General features: G+C 44.8%; 1 protein-coding gene and 1 long non-coding RNA gene across 2 annotated transcripts; both read right to left on the bottom strand.

The window, feature by feature from the left end:
* Positions 1-306: 306 nt before the first annotated feature.
* On the bottom strand, positions 307-1,062 carry C1H21orf140 (chromosome 1 C21orf140 homolog). Its single transcript, XM_026121562.2, has one exon. The coding sequence runs from the start codon at positions 1,060-1,062 to the stop codon at positions 307-309; it is 756 nt and encodes a 251-aa protein (XP_025977347.1).
* Positions 1,063-6,533: 5,471 nt separating this feature from the next.
* On the bottom strand, positions 6,534-15,059 carry LOC112996140 (uncharacterized). Its single transcript, XR_003262360.2, has 3 exons — positions 15,000-15,059; positions 13,559-13,673; positions 6,534-10,912 (listed from the first exon to the last, which is right to left on the bottom strand). It is a non-coding gene; the product is annotated as an uncharacterized LOC112996140 (long non-coding RNA).
* Between the last annotated feature and the right edge of the window lie 984 nt (positions 15,060-16,043).

The following is a 16,043-nucleotide window of genomic DNA, read 5'->3' on the forward strand; positions in this document are numbered from 1 at the left end:
TTCCCAAAATAGGAAAATTTATCCAGGAGGCAGGCTAACTCAATGCTGGGTGGGCTTTGAACCTGTTGTTGTAATAAGGCAAATTTACTGTCCCTTCCCAGTGCATATGTAACACACATCAACCTAGTCCTGCAATGCACCTAAAACTTAACATTCATATTTAAAATGCGCTCTTTTATTAGAACTATTGACAGGTGTATTTTAGGTTTGCATCCTTTGAAAGAAAAGGCTTGGCAAGGCTAGAACAGGCTAAGTGATTAAAAATCAGTCAAGGCACCTTTGAGGCTTGCCTGCAGGAAGACCCATTTAAGAAAATGTGTCCAGGTAGTAGTTCTCCCATCTCTTCACTCTGTTAATCGCTACCTTCCATTTTCTTGGAGTCATCTTCTCTATTCCTTTCATAATCAAGTCACTGAAGAGGATACACCTATAGGAATAGGTCCTCCCAATAGACCTCAGGGCAAAGCCCTGCCTGTTGTTTATAATAAACCATTTCAAAGAAGACCAGGCAACATCCACAGGATAGAGATAGCTGTAAGATGAAGGCACAGCGAGAAGCTCATGGCCATTGGCTCTAGCAATTTCAGGGCAACACTTAATGCTGGACATGTAGATGACTGGTGGGACTGGAGGCTGAGTGCCTGTCTCCTTGACTTCTTTTGTCCCCACATGTGTGGACTGCCTTTTGTCCCGTGTCACAATCACACATTTCCCATAGGATAGAGTCAGAGAATCACATAACTCCTGAAAGATGGCTTCCTGCCAATCAATGAACAGTTTATCTCTTAACAGCAGTCTGTACCTCCAAGGCACCCACCCTTGGCTGCTACCAGCATGAACAAGTGTCCATATTGGCCAGCTCAGACTATCTTCCTCAGCTGTTTTATCTCCTGTTATGAGGCTTTCTGGAATATCTGTTTCTCCTAAAAAAACGGTGTTGAAGCCCTTAAGCTGCAGCGTCCGCAGAGCTCTTAAATATTGCAGGCACTGCGTCTGTGAAGCAGCATCGAAGTAGCCTCTGTGGATGACGTGCCTGAGAAGTGGATTTGCAAAGCGCTGCATGTTGGTGTCCCGAGAGGGCAGTGAGGTTCTGAGGAGAAGGAGGCGGAAATCGATGAGCTCACAACAAGCCCTGCTACCCGCCAGCCGTGTCACAACCAACGAACGCCAAAGGTTCCAGATGGCCGATCAAAACACGGGTGTCTCAGAAAAAAATAGCCTCATCAGGCTGTGTAGGCTGTAATTTTGCAGCTTAAGGCTTCTCACATCAGGATGTTGCTCGTCTTAAATATCATGATTCCCCTCTTGGAGCGCTGGGTGGGGTTCTTGGGCCTGGCGTACGCATGTGGGCGAGCCATGTGCCTCTGAAAGGGGTCCAGAGGGATTGGGAGGCGGAGGAAGGAGCTGCCCAGGATTGGCACAGAGAGCGCACCGCTGCCCGAGCCAGGCTATAAGAAATATCCACAGCTGGGGAATTGAAGTCTCTCTCTCCTTGGGCTTGTGGCACCTGCTGAAGGAAGCGTCTCTGTCCTCTCGGGGTCCACAGCCCAGCCGTACCCAGCTGCATCTACTAAAAGGACGTGTCTGTAGCTGGGTTTTTTTTTTTTTCCAAAGAAATAAGCAGAACTCATTTTTCGCTTCTGAAGCATGTCTGAAAACACCAACCCCTTTATAACAGTCTGCTGGGTAAGACCTTGGAGTGGGGGAGGCTTAAGGTGGGAATGGAGCCCAGCGAGCCAAGCATTACATTTAGGGTTGTGCTCTTGCTTGTGCTTGTGATTCAGTGCACACTGAATCCTGCTTTTTCCATGGGATAGTTTTAAGATCAGAGGAAGAAACTGTCCCCTCTCCTCCCTGGCTAACCTATGGCCTTGTGGAAGATGTGCACCGGAAACCCTTCAGGTGGAGGGGGGACCTGAACCCAGGTTTTCAGGTTATGGGGGAAGAAGGCAGACCTCTGGACCTCCGCAAGAGCTTCTGTGAAAGGCAGGCCTAATACTGCCAGTGTGCAAGGTGCTGTCAGGCCATGTGTGCTGCGCTGCAAGGTACGCCTGGTGTCCAACAGAGCAGCCATTGTGTGAGGTGCACCATGCTCAGCCTCCAGAGGATGGGCCGAAGTGCAGCTCCAGGCCTCTGGAGGGGGAAGAAATAAGTGACAGCTCAGACACCACTTCGGGGTGAGCGTGAGGTATTTTTAGAAGTAATTTGTTATTTAGAGTTCCTCTAAATTCCCACTTTGTGCACTGGCCCCACAGATAGATCCTTGAGGGACCAGCGTCAAGCCTGACACCAATACCCTCTCTCTCCCACAAGAGTGAGCAATGCCTTTGGAGAACAGAACGAGATCATGAGATGGAGAGAAAAGTGTCCCTGTGGTATTATCTGAATGCATGGGGCAAAACCAGAGTCAGAGCTGAAGGCTGAACAAGCATCACCTGCTGCCAAGGCAAAACCGAGCAGGAGGTCATGGGAGCATATGGCAAAGTGGGGGCTGCAGCTGGGGTGGGAGATGGTGTACGAATAGCTGGGGCGGGGGGAAGAATGTGTGTGTGTGTGTGTGTCTGTGTCTGTGTATGCATGCATGTGTGCAGATGCACAGCGGGCAGCAGGTGTTAGGCTGGGGAAGGGCATGGAGCAGCAGAAGGTGAAGACTATTTTGACCCATCTGGTTTCTTACCTGTCCCTCCTCCTCCCTTCAGATGCACATGCAGAATTTTACCACAGGGACAAACTTGTCAGTAACAGGACTGTTAAATTGCTCACACTCAGCTATAGCTACGAGGCCAGGAGTAAGTGCTGGCAGCCTTACCAGACTGCCAGATGGAGCTGAACAGCACAAACACGTCAGTCTCTGATGACGGCCCACATGTCCTTGTCTACCTCTGAAATGAAGATACCCCATGGTCCATGTCATCCCCTCTTAAACATTTGTCCTCTTACTGCCTTCCCCAAAAGCCGTTGGAAACTCTGTGAAGTCAAATATGTCTGAACAGGAACATGGTCTACAGGGCCTAACACAGCTGTCTGGTTGCTCTCCTTGCTGAGGCAGATAAATGGTCTCACACATCATGTTAGCACTGTAACATGGAGAACAGAAGCCTGGGAATTTGATATGAGAAGGGTATACCCTAGAAAGAAGCCTGCATAATTTAACCTTTAGCCACCTACAATATGGTGCCAGATTCAGACTGTGTACATACAGAAAAAAATTTGAATCTGCAGTACCTATTCATATGAGAACAGGCCACAAAATAATATTGACCCTTTTTACTATTAGTTTTTCTTACTTATATATCTTTCAGTTTTAGGTCCTTGTCCTTAACAAATACATACATGGGCATAAGCTGACAGGAGTAGTCCCAGAGGGAGTTACTGAGTGCTTATTAGTTTTGAAAAGTACACACACTTAGAAGTCTATATACAGATTTAGGGACCTCCTGGTTCAGAAGCTGGGTGTAAAGCATCTAGATAACTACCTGTAAAGAAATCTTGTTCTATAATTTTCTTATGTATAATCAACAACCCATCTGTGACATCCATTGGAATTGTAGACCGGAAACCATGTTACCTAAATTGAAGGTGCCTTTTCCTTCTGTCCTCTCCAGAGAGGATTTACTGAATCGCAAAATAATTGGAGCACACCATCCTTGAGATCATGCAAATAGGGCATGTCCCTTTTTTAACTCTTGCTTTTTAGTTGCCTTCTGATTTTGAATAGATACCGGTAGGAAATAGGGCAGGGGAGCAAGCGTGATCATATTTGGGCAGGGTCCCCAGGGACAAGGGTGAGGCAAAGGGTTCACATCTCCTTTCCCACTCGCCAGCCATCCCAGGTTCAAGGTGGCTCTCCCACATTGCCTGTCTTGTCCCTTGCAGACCTGCACCTGCTGCGCTCACCGGCTGGCAAGAAGTAGCGATTTGCTGCTGCCATGTACTGGCAGCAGCTGTCCTGCGCTGGCACCTGCTACATGGCAGCAGTGGGAGATTTTTGCTGCAGGGCAGAGATCTGGCAACCTTTCTGCTCTGCTGCTCCATTTTCCCAGCTGGCTTCATATAGCTCCTGCCTGTCCCCACTCGCAGCCAGGGCAATGCGGACATGCAACCGGCAGGAGCTGCAGTCCTGTGCCACAGGGCTGGGGCCATACCCACGTGTGGCAGGTCGGTTGAGGTGGAGCCACACGCCATTCCTGCCCTTGACAGGGGAGATCCTGGCACATCGTTGCAATGCTGCTGCTGGCCACCATGGCAGCACCACCGAGTTTGATGGGATATCCACTCTCTTCTGCCATGAAGCCTCACGTGGTCCAAACAATGACCTTCCCCTCCAGCCTTGTTAATGCAGCAGGCCACACTGTGTTTTACTGTACTTTAGACTGCCCTGTCCCAGCGACAAGTGTTCAAAGAGGCATTTGGTGCAAAACAGGGGGAGGGTGTGGGGATGTGGGTTGGCAGAGGCCCAGAATGCCTTGGATTACTGTCAGGCAGCTTTTTACCTCTTCAGACAGGTCTCGAGGGAGAAGGATTTCCAATCCCTGCATCATCCTCTCTGCCATGACAATAGAGCTTGTGTCTTTTACCTTCTCAAGTGGGTGGGATGGCCCCATGTTTGCTTAAGACTCTGAATGACTGAGAAGTTGCGTGCACTTCTCCTTTTGCAGGCCCAGATCTCAGACTACCCTCAGCACATGCTTTTTTCTTACAGTGTACCTCCTCTACAGCTACTGCAGTCTGGCAGGACTGTGTATGTGTGGCTATGTCTGTGTTAGTAACCAGTGTGGTCTGATAGGAGTGGATCTGTAAAGTGAAAGAGTGGGTGCTGGGACCTGTCATCCATATTACATACATTTCAGGTGGCTTTACTTTGCACTAGCTCTAATTTGAGCCAGCGTGCTGAATGCCCTCTAGTAGCTGGAGTGCATCTGGTGTCCTCCTGGAGTGCACCTTCCAGTTCAGTTTTATCCAGAAGAAATCCAATTGGTGCATTCTGAGACTGCTGCACGACATGGCTCAGAGCACACGGGCAATAACTAGGAGATTCACTTCAAAAGCACAGTCCTGACCTGAGCTAGACCTGGCATGTAGCTACAACTGAGGATGCTCAAGAAAATTAGGTTTGATGTTCCTCAGTTTGGACTCTCTAAAGTGAACAGTCCTGAAACTGTTGCTCTAACTGTCCAGCCCTATGTATTTTTGCAGCATGAAGTCAAATGCTACACAACATAGCCTGCTGCTGTAGTCATAGAGCTTATTTTCATTTTCATGTGCCAATGAAAAGACTTAACAAGATGGATGAAGGAGGTACAAACTAGCCTTTCTGCTTATGAGGTTTTGGTTGTTGGCAAGGTCTTTGTCACCATATTTCAGTGCTGTTGCAGAAGGACACTGTGATGTTCTCAGTGTCTCAGGTGGCATCACCGTGCCTGTGTCTCCAGCTGGCCCTGGCTCCTGCAGCCCCCATGAACTGGGCTGAGACTAGCTGGTTAAGAAAATATTAATGGTAATACTAGCAGCTGATTTGTAATGAAACATCAGGGATGAACTGCTTTCTCACCTTTTTCATAACTATTTGAGAACTGGTTTCTCCTCTGGTCTGCTCATATACATGACAGAAACTCACTTGTTACCTATCTTTAAAAAAAAAATTCACAGTCCCAGTACCTTACTATCACTTTAAAATACTTGGGTAGCAGATACAAGGCATTGGATGAGACAAACAGAAATGTGGATTTAATTTCCAGTACCACCTTTGACCAGCTCCATTACTTCGATACCCTTTTTTGCCTCTCCTTTTGCCTCCAACCCCTTGTCTACATAGCCAGGGAGCACTTCGAGGCAGGCACATTTCCTCCTTTTCTTGTTACAGATTTCTCACATTCCCTAAAATGGTGACACAATGTAATATATGGGCATAACCCCTGCCTCACAAGTCCATTTAGGATTCAGGAAAAGACTCTTCTGATAGCCACCTCATTCCTGAGCTGTTGTACCGCAGCATCCTGATCTCGCCCTGCCTGAGCCCTGCCTGTGGAGCAAGGCCTGGCAATGCAGCAGTCCCGTGAAGTTTGGGGTTTGGACTCTGAGGCCGGGACAACCTGTCTTCCTCCGCCAACCCGCAGCGTAACCATCACACCCCACAGCTGGACACAGGGCACTGGCGTGGGGCGACTGGCCGCCCTGCCGTATGCCTGTGGATATGGAGAGCGTAGGCACAGCAGCACGTGGAGCAGTTCAGTGGGATGCCCAGACTGTCACCACCTTTTACAGAATCCACATTTTGCAGGTGGGCTGGCACCCGTCATCTCAATCCCTGCCTAGTAAGTGGGGGCCAAGCATTGGCAGCCCTCCTGCCTAATGCACCTTTTTTGTGTCGTACCGAATTCCAGTGTACCACTTAACTAAATGACAAATTTACCAGTTACTCATGAACCTATTAATGAAGCAATTAGGATACCAATTATTGGTTGCATACCAATTACTCATTTCAATAGTAATTATATTATTAGGATACAAATCATCATTCTCTATAGGCGAGATAAAAAAAATCACAAACCCTTTATTTTAAAATACACAATAAAAACACAATGAAATATGAAACATAATGAAATACATATAAACAGTAGGTGTGATATTAGGCAAACAGTAGAGGTCTCTGCTGTTGTTTTATATTAAGTGTAGAAGCTAAAATTAAGTAAGTTGCTAATTTTGAAATCAAACTTTTTAATTTTATCTAAACAAAACATTTTGTAAGTTTGGTTTTTTTTCCCCCAAACCAACACTTCAGAGTACTATTCTACATGGAATTTGGGTTTTTTTTTTTCAGTTTTACATGGAATGAGAAAAATTAGGATTCTTTGTTCTAACAAATCCTATACCAATTTTAAATAATTCATCTTCCCTCTTAGCTGTCTGGTGAAGTCCTGAACACTACGTAAACTCACAGGCCAAAGTAGCAATTCTGGTGCAGAAGAAAATTTCCAAAAGTATATAATCTTAGCTCTTGATCCATGATGGAATGATGAGAAGCACATGCTGAAATCAAAGATGGCCTAAGGGTGGAAACTTCAGAAAATACATTAAAACAAGGCTTAAAATAACAGGTCAGAACATCTTAAAATTGGATGAGTAGAACTGCTGGAGGTTTCCCACAAAGATCTGTGAGACACTTTGCAAAAACTGATGAAACTTGATTTTCAGCATTAGGGATTCTCTGCTGTCTAACAAAGGTTGAGTCTAACAGTTTTACCTATGAGACCATCACAAATATGGCTTCTTTTCTACCTGACCATCTATCACCTGAAATCTGTAGGAAGAGGATATCTTTGGGAGTTGTAGTCCTTTATCAGATGTAGTTGAAATTGTCCAACAGATGTATGTGCATACATAGGCATCTCCTTGAGGTAGGGGGAAAAAAGTTCTGAGAGGGAAACAGAAGTGTTTCAAACTGCACTGATATTTGATCCTATAGTTGAAGAATCAAGGTAGCTGAGGAGCTTGGCAGGACTGGACATTGCTGATAGCACTTGTAAACCCTCAAGGACCATGGAGAGGAGGGAACATACTGCCCCAGCTCAACAATACCTACAGGAGAACATCTCAAATCTTTCATCCCAGTTTAACAGCAAAACCCAAATAAACAGTTGGGAGGATTAACAGAGGGGAGTGGAGAGGAGAAATTGCCAGCAGCTCAAGTAGATGGCCTGTTTTAAGGGTGATGCAGAAGCTCCTTCAGCACAGAGAGCAAAATGATGCTCAGATCACACTTCAAGGTCCTCATCCTGTATCCATCCAGATGGAAGAAATCTCTCAGGGCACCAGCTCCGACCCTGCGCACAGGGGTTTCCTCCACAGGCACCTGAGCAGCAGAATCACGCTGGTGATCTCACCCTGCGATGAGACTGGGATAAGGTGATGGGTGTGCCTAGGTCCGGGAACAGGAAAGACCTGTTGGGTCCATGACTTGAGCGATGGAGGTCTGAATCAAGCTTTTGGTGTAGAACCCCTTACTGCATGAAGAGCATAGAGGGGGCTCACCTCACCCCCACCCCTCAAGACTGTCTGTGAGAGCCGATTACTAAGGGTGGTATGAATGGGAATGTGCTTTCCCCATGGGAACACCAAAGGATGCACCAATAAAGACTTCTGTGATGAATTAGCAGTGTATTAGTTTTTAGAAGCTCCGTTTGGAAGGAGGCAAATAACACTTCACGTGGCTTTGGAATTCACCATCCAACCTGGGGCCTTCCTCACATCAGCCCATCAGTAAAAGGAGTAAAGGAGTAAAAGGAAATTTCACTGCCCAGAACCTCATGGGCATGATGGATGGCTGAAGCCTGTATCTAACATTCATGATGTAAAAAGAGATTTGACTCTGCTTCCTGACACTGCTGCATGACTGGAAAAAACAGATAAACTTAGTTTGCAAAGCAGGAGGAATTGTCACTATTGCACAAAGTCATGCTAATTCTCTTTTAAATGGGCACTGGGCAGGAATTGATCCCTCTCCAAAATGGACTGGGATAGTTGCCTTCTTTTGGGAAACACCCACACCAAGAAGAAGGGACAGACTTGGAACTGCACATGTTTTTCATACCTCGAAAACACCTCTCAATTTTAGATCTGAATAGCTGAGCTGCAGTAATTGGAGCGTGGCTACTGAGTGCAGTCAGGAGCTGTGAGCATAAATAGCAGATTCTGGCTCAGATCTAGCAGTTATTAAACCAGACATGATAATGAAGCCAAAGACAACGGGTTCCAAAACTAACTGAACCGCCTCATAACTCTCTGCTGGAGACAGTCCCTGGGGAGTATGCACCTGTCCAAAAAAGGAGATGTCTGTGTTGGAAAGCTGAATCTCTGGAATTCGAGCAAGAAATATGGAGAGCCAAGATAGCAGTGTGGATTTCATCTTGGCTATCAGCTGAAAGTATCAGCCTTGGAACCTGTCTTACAAAATCAGTCTTTGGAAATTCCCTTTAAGGATATGGTCCACATGAAGTAAATCATTTGCAGGCAATTGGCTTGCACAAAACAGTGGCAAAATCCCATAATAATAACTCTATATCATGGCAGCAAGGGATATATTAAAAAAAGAAAGAAAGAAAGACGTCACAAGAGCAAAACATGAGGCAACAGATGTAGAAAAAGCCAATTTAAGAAAAGTTAGAGAGAAAAAAGGTGGTGGGGGGCAATGTTTTTTAGGGCACAAAATTTGTGAGAATTTTTCTCCCATCAGTAACAAAAAACAGCAGACAAAAAAAGAGGTTGAATGGAACCAGCAACATCCACCCACATCCTATTTTACAGGGTTTTATAGAATTTTTTCTTCCACAATAAAATACCCTCGAGTTCTTATAGTATCTACACCAGTAGTTTTCAGTAATTTTGATTTGCAGACTCTGGAAATTTTTCCAGTGAATATGTGGACCCAGTATAGCAAGTCTAAACCTTCTGACAATAGGTTTGCCCCACTGTGGCTACCTGTCCCAAACCCCTGTGCCCCCAGGCACTGCAGGACATGGGTTGAACACCAGTGAGCTGCTTGGTGGGCAAGCCGCTCCTTCTTGTGTTTGCTGAGGCTTCGTGGCTTGTGTCACAGCAGATGGCACCCTCAAGCTACCATGTAACCCCTCTGCTTATTGTCTACCACCCAAGGAAGCAGAAGATGCTGCTGATGGGGTTAGCATTAAACACTGAAGGAATTTGTCAGAGATTATTGGTGCAATGGTGGCTCAGCCCTGAGGACAGCACCTGTGGCTTGTCAGCTCCAGTGAAGGAGGGACCCTGGAGAGATGCCAAGATGTCCTGGGTGTCCTTGTTGTCCTGGGCTTTGGTGCAAGTCTGATGTGCAGGAAGAGACCTGCTGAGAAATGAGTGACCACAGTCAAAAAACTCGCTCCAGACTAAGCCTGCCAAGAGAGCAAACAAGTTCAGGTCTCACACGTGCCTGTAGACCCTTGAAATAATCTTTCTTCTAGAAGGACTGGACATGGGGTTCAGCTTGCCTCCACCTCAGAGTGCTCCAGCATGTGGAGAGGGCGGACATGCCATGAAAGCTGTTGCAGAGTGCACACCAGAGAGCTCATTGGCAACACCAAATCTCCAAATAAATAAATAAATAATAACAGCAGATGGGCACACCAACAGCACCTCAACCAGAAACATACTGGCCCTGCTGCAGCAACAGCATGAAGAGGGAGGCCTTCCATTCTCCTGAGAGGCAAGTTATAAAAACATATTATAAAGCAGCCATGAAGAGCTAGGCTAGTAAGGACTTGATTTCCAGACTCTACTCCAAAAGCCTGGGGCTCAAATAACAAAGGTTTCACTTCAGGTACCTTCACAGCTGTGCGTGGGAAGCTTACAAAAGATTGGTCTGCATCTGTCCTGGCACAGCTCCTAGTTTCTTGCTTTTGTGAAGGAAAAATATTCCTGTTTCAGTTCCTTATGCACAATAAAATAGTAAAAATCCCTATTTTCATACATTCCTCAAAGCTGCATCGGTGCTTGGTGTCTCAGATACAGTGTTCTTGTCATCTTGCTTTTGCAGCTCCATTAGGGCAGTGTTGTTGATGATAACCAATGTGTCTTGGCTGTCCTTTCCTGGAATCTCCACCTTGGCTCTCGGCAGGTTAAGCTTCCCAGAGTAGAGATAGTCAATGTAGTTTTCAGGCTTACTGGAAACAATATTGCTGAGCATCATGACAAACAGAAGAAAGCCGAAAAACCCGACAATGATAAGAATATAAAAAGAGGCCATTATTTCCTCTTGCAACTCCAAGGCTGGGTTGCTGAAATTATTGAACCGAAGGGTCTTCTTTTCTTCCACTGGCATCTGGAGTAAATTCTGCACAACTGAACTGTCATTTGTGTGGTTGTTGAAACCCATTTTCTGTTTCAACTCTGGCTGCAAAAGCTAAACAAAACAAAACAATAAACCAACTTAGCTGGTTAATGCATTCCTGTCCTTTTGTGTCTTCTAGTTTAAGTCTTTCACACTGTATCTCCTCTGTTGTGCACCTTATTACATTCAGTTGTCTCCTGGCTCCACTTCTTCCATGCACAGAGCCACCATGAAAGGCAGTGGAAAGTTTATTCAAGATCAACAAACACTGTTGCTCACTGCATTAAAGATGTGCATACACATGCACAGGCACACACGACTCCCCATTAAACTGACTTTGTGTTGATAGTGACCTACCATCAAAATCAGGACAAAGAAATAACATTGTCAAATCCCATGACTATCATGATGTAAACACAATGACGTGTTTAGGTACCACCATAATTCAAATAATAGAACCAGTCAAGCAAGAGGAGAACAGTACTGTATTATAGCTCTGGATCCTGAGTGAAAGGGCAATTCACAATAAATCACCTGCAGTAAAACTTGCTGAGCTGACAAAAAATGGAAACAGTGGGAAGGGATTAAATGAGTCCAAAGTGGTATAAGTTTGTTATCTCACTGAGAAGGAAACTTGAGAAAGAAATTATATTTTATGTTAAATTACATTTGTCGAGGTTGTCTTCTTTTTCCTTACGAACTTCTTTCAAAGTCATTTTTAATGCAAGAAAAATTTAAACCATTGCCTCTAAAAAAAATTGTCTTTCCTTTTTGAAAAATCTCAAGATGCAAAGTTTTGACTCCACCTCCCACTCCCACACGCAAATAATAAGCCATTTCTTTTGGCAGCAACAATTTGACAAATTTGATACAAATCTATGTATAATTGTTGGTTCTCTGAAATTCCCTTTTTTAGGAAGTATGCTACAATCTTAGAAAAGCTTTGTGCAAATCTCCCCATAAGGTCTGTCCAGCTGTAAAGAAAAGCCAAGAGTTTCATCTCAAATATGTCAGTTCCATTAATTTAAAGTCATTTACTTTCCTTGTTGCTGTTTTTGTTGTTTTTCATCCAGTCCTGGTAAACCTGTGTTGCTCTCCTGGTTTCAAAAGGTCTGTACAAACTGAAGATACAACCCCAAATATTTCAGAACGAGCTCTGGTGATTTATAATACATGTGGCTTTGACTACTTCCTCAAATCTCATACAGAAACCGTTTAAAGAGATAGCTATGGATATTAGAATTAAAAAAAGAGAGAGAATTTTCTGATGGGGACTAGAGAAAGCTCCCTCACAGCAGCTCACTTCTCCAGTCACCGAGAGAGATCTGGCAGCATTAAAATGAGCATTACCCTTGGAAAAGCTCATGGTCAGAACCCAACATCGGGGCAACCGACATCCCCAGCTGGTGGCTTCCTTTTCTTTTTCATCCTGCTTGCTCTCTCCAGAGCAGGCACTGGAGACAAGGGATGTTTTATCTCCTCTCCACGTGTCCCATGCTGTGATGACCCCTACCGCTGACTCAGGGAAGTCAGGCATTTCCTCTCCAGGCCAGTTGTGATGGACCTGTCGCCTGAATGTGCAAGCACTGACTGGTTGTCTGAAATTGCCTGAACATCCTGGATGATTAAGATTAGCTATTCCTGGTTAGGTTTCCCCCTCCTTGCAATTACTATCTTTTAATGAATGTGTTTACTTTGCCGGCTGTGTTGTGACTGGTCTGCCTGGAATCTATTAGTAGCCAAATAAGCCCTGCTGTCAGTTACATGAGTTGAGTGTACAGCTTACACGACACCCATGCGCAGAGGCATGAGGTTTACGACCGCAGCACAGAAACTGGAAACACATCTGTGAAATATCATGAACTGCAACAATAGTGGGCATTTTGGACCACCTAGCTGGGGTAGGATTTAGTCTTTAGCTAACCAGGATTGTTGGGTCTATATAGAAAAATAAGAAGGCAAGCTCCCTACCATATTCCAAACCAGGTGCAATTAAACTGCCCATAAATTGCAAAACACCTTTGCACCCAAGTCCAATCTGGCTATGTGTACTTGATTCAGATAGAGATCAGTGTTCATAATACTTTGCAAAAATGAAATCTGTCTTGTTGTTCCCCTTTCAGAGAGCACAATTTAAAAAAAAAGTCATCTACACCTCAAGTGGGCACTGGCTGAAAGTTTTATTCTGAAAAAGATTTACTGAAAGTGAATTGACTTCTGACAAGATTTTTTTCTCTTGCTCCGAAAACCCATGTATCCCTTCTCTGTCTCTCCACCATATTCTACCATACCCACTGCCCTGGGTTTGGTGGCCAGTGCCTTGATGGGCTGCTACACCTGGGGAGCACCAAGGTTCAGGGATATAGCAGTGCTCCTTATTTTTCTTGATACATGGAAACACCCTTGATACACCCTAACTTTCTGCAGTCCCTTTCCCTCTGAAGAAATACTCCCCCCTGCCCTGCAGACTATGTTGTGCCTGACTGTTGCAGCTATACTCATTTACAACCAAATAAAAGTGAGGCTAAGCTTTGAGTGCTCTTTTATTCACATTTATTACTTCCAATGCCTAACACTGCTAGCATTTTGTTGCAGTGGGAGGTCTGCACTCATCTCAAAACCACATTCTGGTGCTTTATGGGTCACCTTAAACCCTTCCTCCAATCTCTGCTGTTGGCAATATTTGGAGACAGGATACATTTTAGACAGACCTCTCACCTTATTTTCTTGAAAGATGATCTAGGACTGGGAACCACCACTCAGCGCTGCCCTTGGGTTCCTGCACTTGGCATCAGCTTCCATGACTCCTGCCACTACTGGAGTGGGTCTGGTCCTTTAGTAAAGCATACAGATTGTTGGATTTTTAAAATTTAATTCAAAAGCACAATTTTTTAACATGCAGTTCCTCATGCATTGCTCTCTAAGGTATCTAGTGCTTTGTGCTCCGTAAAACTGAAAACAGTTAAATGTTGGACTGGCACTTGAAAAGTCTGCCAAGTGTGAGTATTGCTGAGCCATGCACTGTCTGATGGCAGTAAAATCCTGCATGTACAGAAAACATGGGGGAATGCATGTAATGGGACACACTTTGAAGGGCTTTCTCTCCTATATGAAATACAACAGGAAAGCAATGCTAAAGATGCAAATCCACAGAAAAAAATAATGAGACGCTTGAGGCAAATGGCATAAGCTGAAAGGGCAGAGCATCACCTGTTACTTTAACGACTACCTAACTCTCCTCTGGTCAGGCACACAGCATACCGGGGATTTTTAGCCAGTGGACTTCAGAGGCCAAGAACAAGTGCAACACAACTGAAAGGCCTGCAGAACCTCAATATTCACCCAAAAATGGGAGGAAATAAAGCTAGGAACAGGATCTGCCTTTAGTGATATCTGGGGAAGAATAAGCGACTGCTGCTGTCCCACACCAGGCCGTTAGGAGAGAGAAAACAGGTTTCAATGGTTTTGTACAAATAAGACTCTGTCATTTGTCTGTGTATATACACACACCCGCACACACATAATGCTGGAAAGATACAGGGATGACACATCGGTGCTCCTTGAGACTTCAGGTGACCATATTGTCACTTTCTCCCCATCCTCATATTAGATACACAGGCTACAAACCAGCTTTTTTTTCACAGTGGGACTCGTCTCGTTTCCACACAATCCCATCTCCACTGATTTTTTTCCGCAGCCAAAGCATTGTTTTTCCATTTTAACCATTTTCTGTTTTGAGTATGCGCATAGTTATGTTCCGTACGTATCAGCTATAAGTATTCATTACTATCATCTATTGCATAAATAAGCATAAATCCATGGACATAAAGGTATGCATATATATGTGTGCATATACTTCTCTCTCTACAAACATACACACAAACATACAAAGATATAAAAACACTCATATATACATGTATAATGCCCTGTCTAGCTAATTTTCCAAAAATGATGAGTAGTTTGAGCGTTAAACAGAGCTAATTTTCAGAGAACAGCACTTTAGAAAAAATCTGTATCCATAATAATTGAGAATATTAAAGATCTCAAAAATAGCCCCTTTTAAAATAGTGCCTCTTTATCTCCATGTAGATATTCCAGACCCACCAGGTACCATAACAACAGCTATGAAATGTTGTACTTGTTCAAACAGCTTACTTACATTGTAGACTTGGCTATATCCTGGGAGCAGCACCTCTTTCAGCTGTGAGGCTTTTCTGAGCTGACCAATGCATTTAACTATTTAAGGAGCATGAGAGAGGAGTGGCCTCTGCTTCTCGCCTCTAGCAAGTAATCACAGGCACATTATGCATGAGGGAGTGTCACCAAAGTAATGTGGTAACAGGATCCTATGGGCACACGAGGCTTGTACAGCATGGGGACTCCAGGCAAGTGGCCATATGTTCCCTCATCTCATGGCGGGTGAGAATAGCATTGACAAGAACTCAGTTGCCTCAGTCCAGGGCAAAATAAAGCACAAAGGCTTCTCCAGGCAGGAGGTGCTTGTTGCTGGAAAGAGCCTGTGTAAGAATAGATTATGTGTCCAAGGCTAATTTTTGGTTATTTATCATAGATCTGTCATTTTTAAAGTCGGCGACATTCAGAAGTGGGGAAGAAACTGTCTTCTAGTCCCCCCCAAGACATCATGGCTGGTGCCACCTCTTCAAGCAACAGGAAAGAGGATATGCAGTTATTTCCCCATGTTCAGTGCACACCTACGTCCCTGTTCTTCCTGCTTCATCCTTCTGGAGAAAGGATGGTGAAAGAAAGTACTGATAGGAATGGGAAAGAGGTTGCTCGGTGAAGCAACCTTACTATCTTTCATCTTACATCCTCCTGCCACAGCCACCTCTGTCCTGTTCTGCCAGCTGGGCATGGGTGCTTTATTCAGTTCATCTACCTTCTGCATGGCAAAACAGTATAAGTTACACCCCTTCACATTCAAGTCCACTTTTATGATCAACATATAACACTAACCAGAGCTTACAGCATTTCTGATTTAGCTTAGATTTTGCCATGGGAGCCACAGACAATTGCAATCAGGGGGGCACTTTGTGATGCCAGAACAGTTCCACTACAGCCAGCTCAGTAAAGAGTAAAGCTTAAGATAAAGTAGGCTAGTTTTCCTTCCCTGCCAAAAGACAGCAGGGAGTAGGACTGCTGAAAGCTAGGGTAACCAGGGCCCCGTGACAGCAGGGTCTGTCTG

Source organism: Dromaius novaehollandiae, chromosome 1, assembly GCF_036370855.1.
Source record: "Dromaius novaehollandiae isolate bDroNov1 chromosome 1, bDroNov1.hap1, whole genome shotgun sequence".
NCBI classification, from domain to species: Eukaryota; Metazoa; Chordata; class Aves; order Casuariiformes; family Dromaiidae; genus Dromaius; species Dromaius novaehollandiae.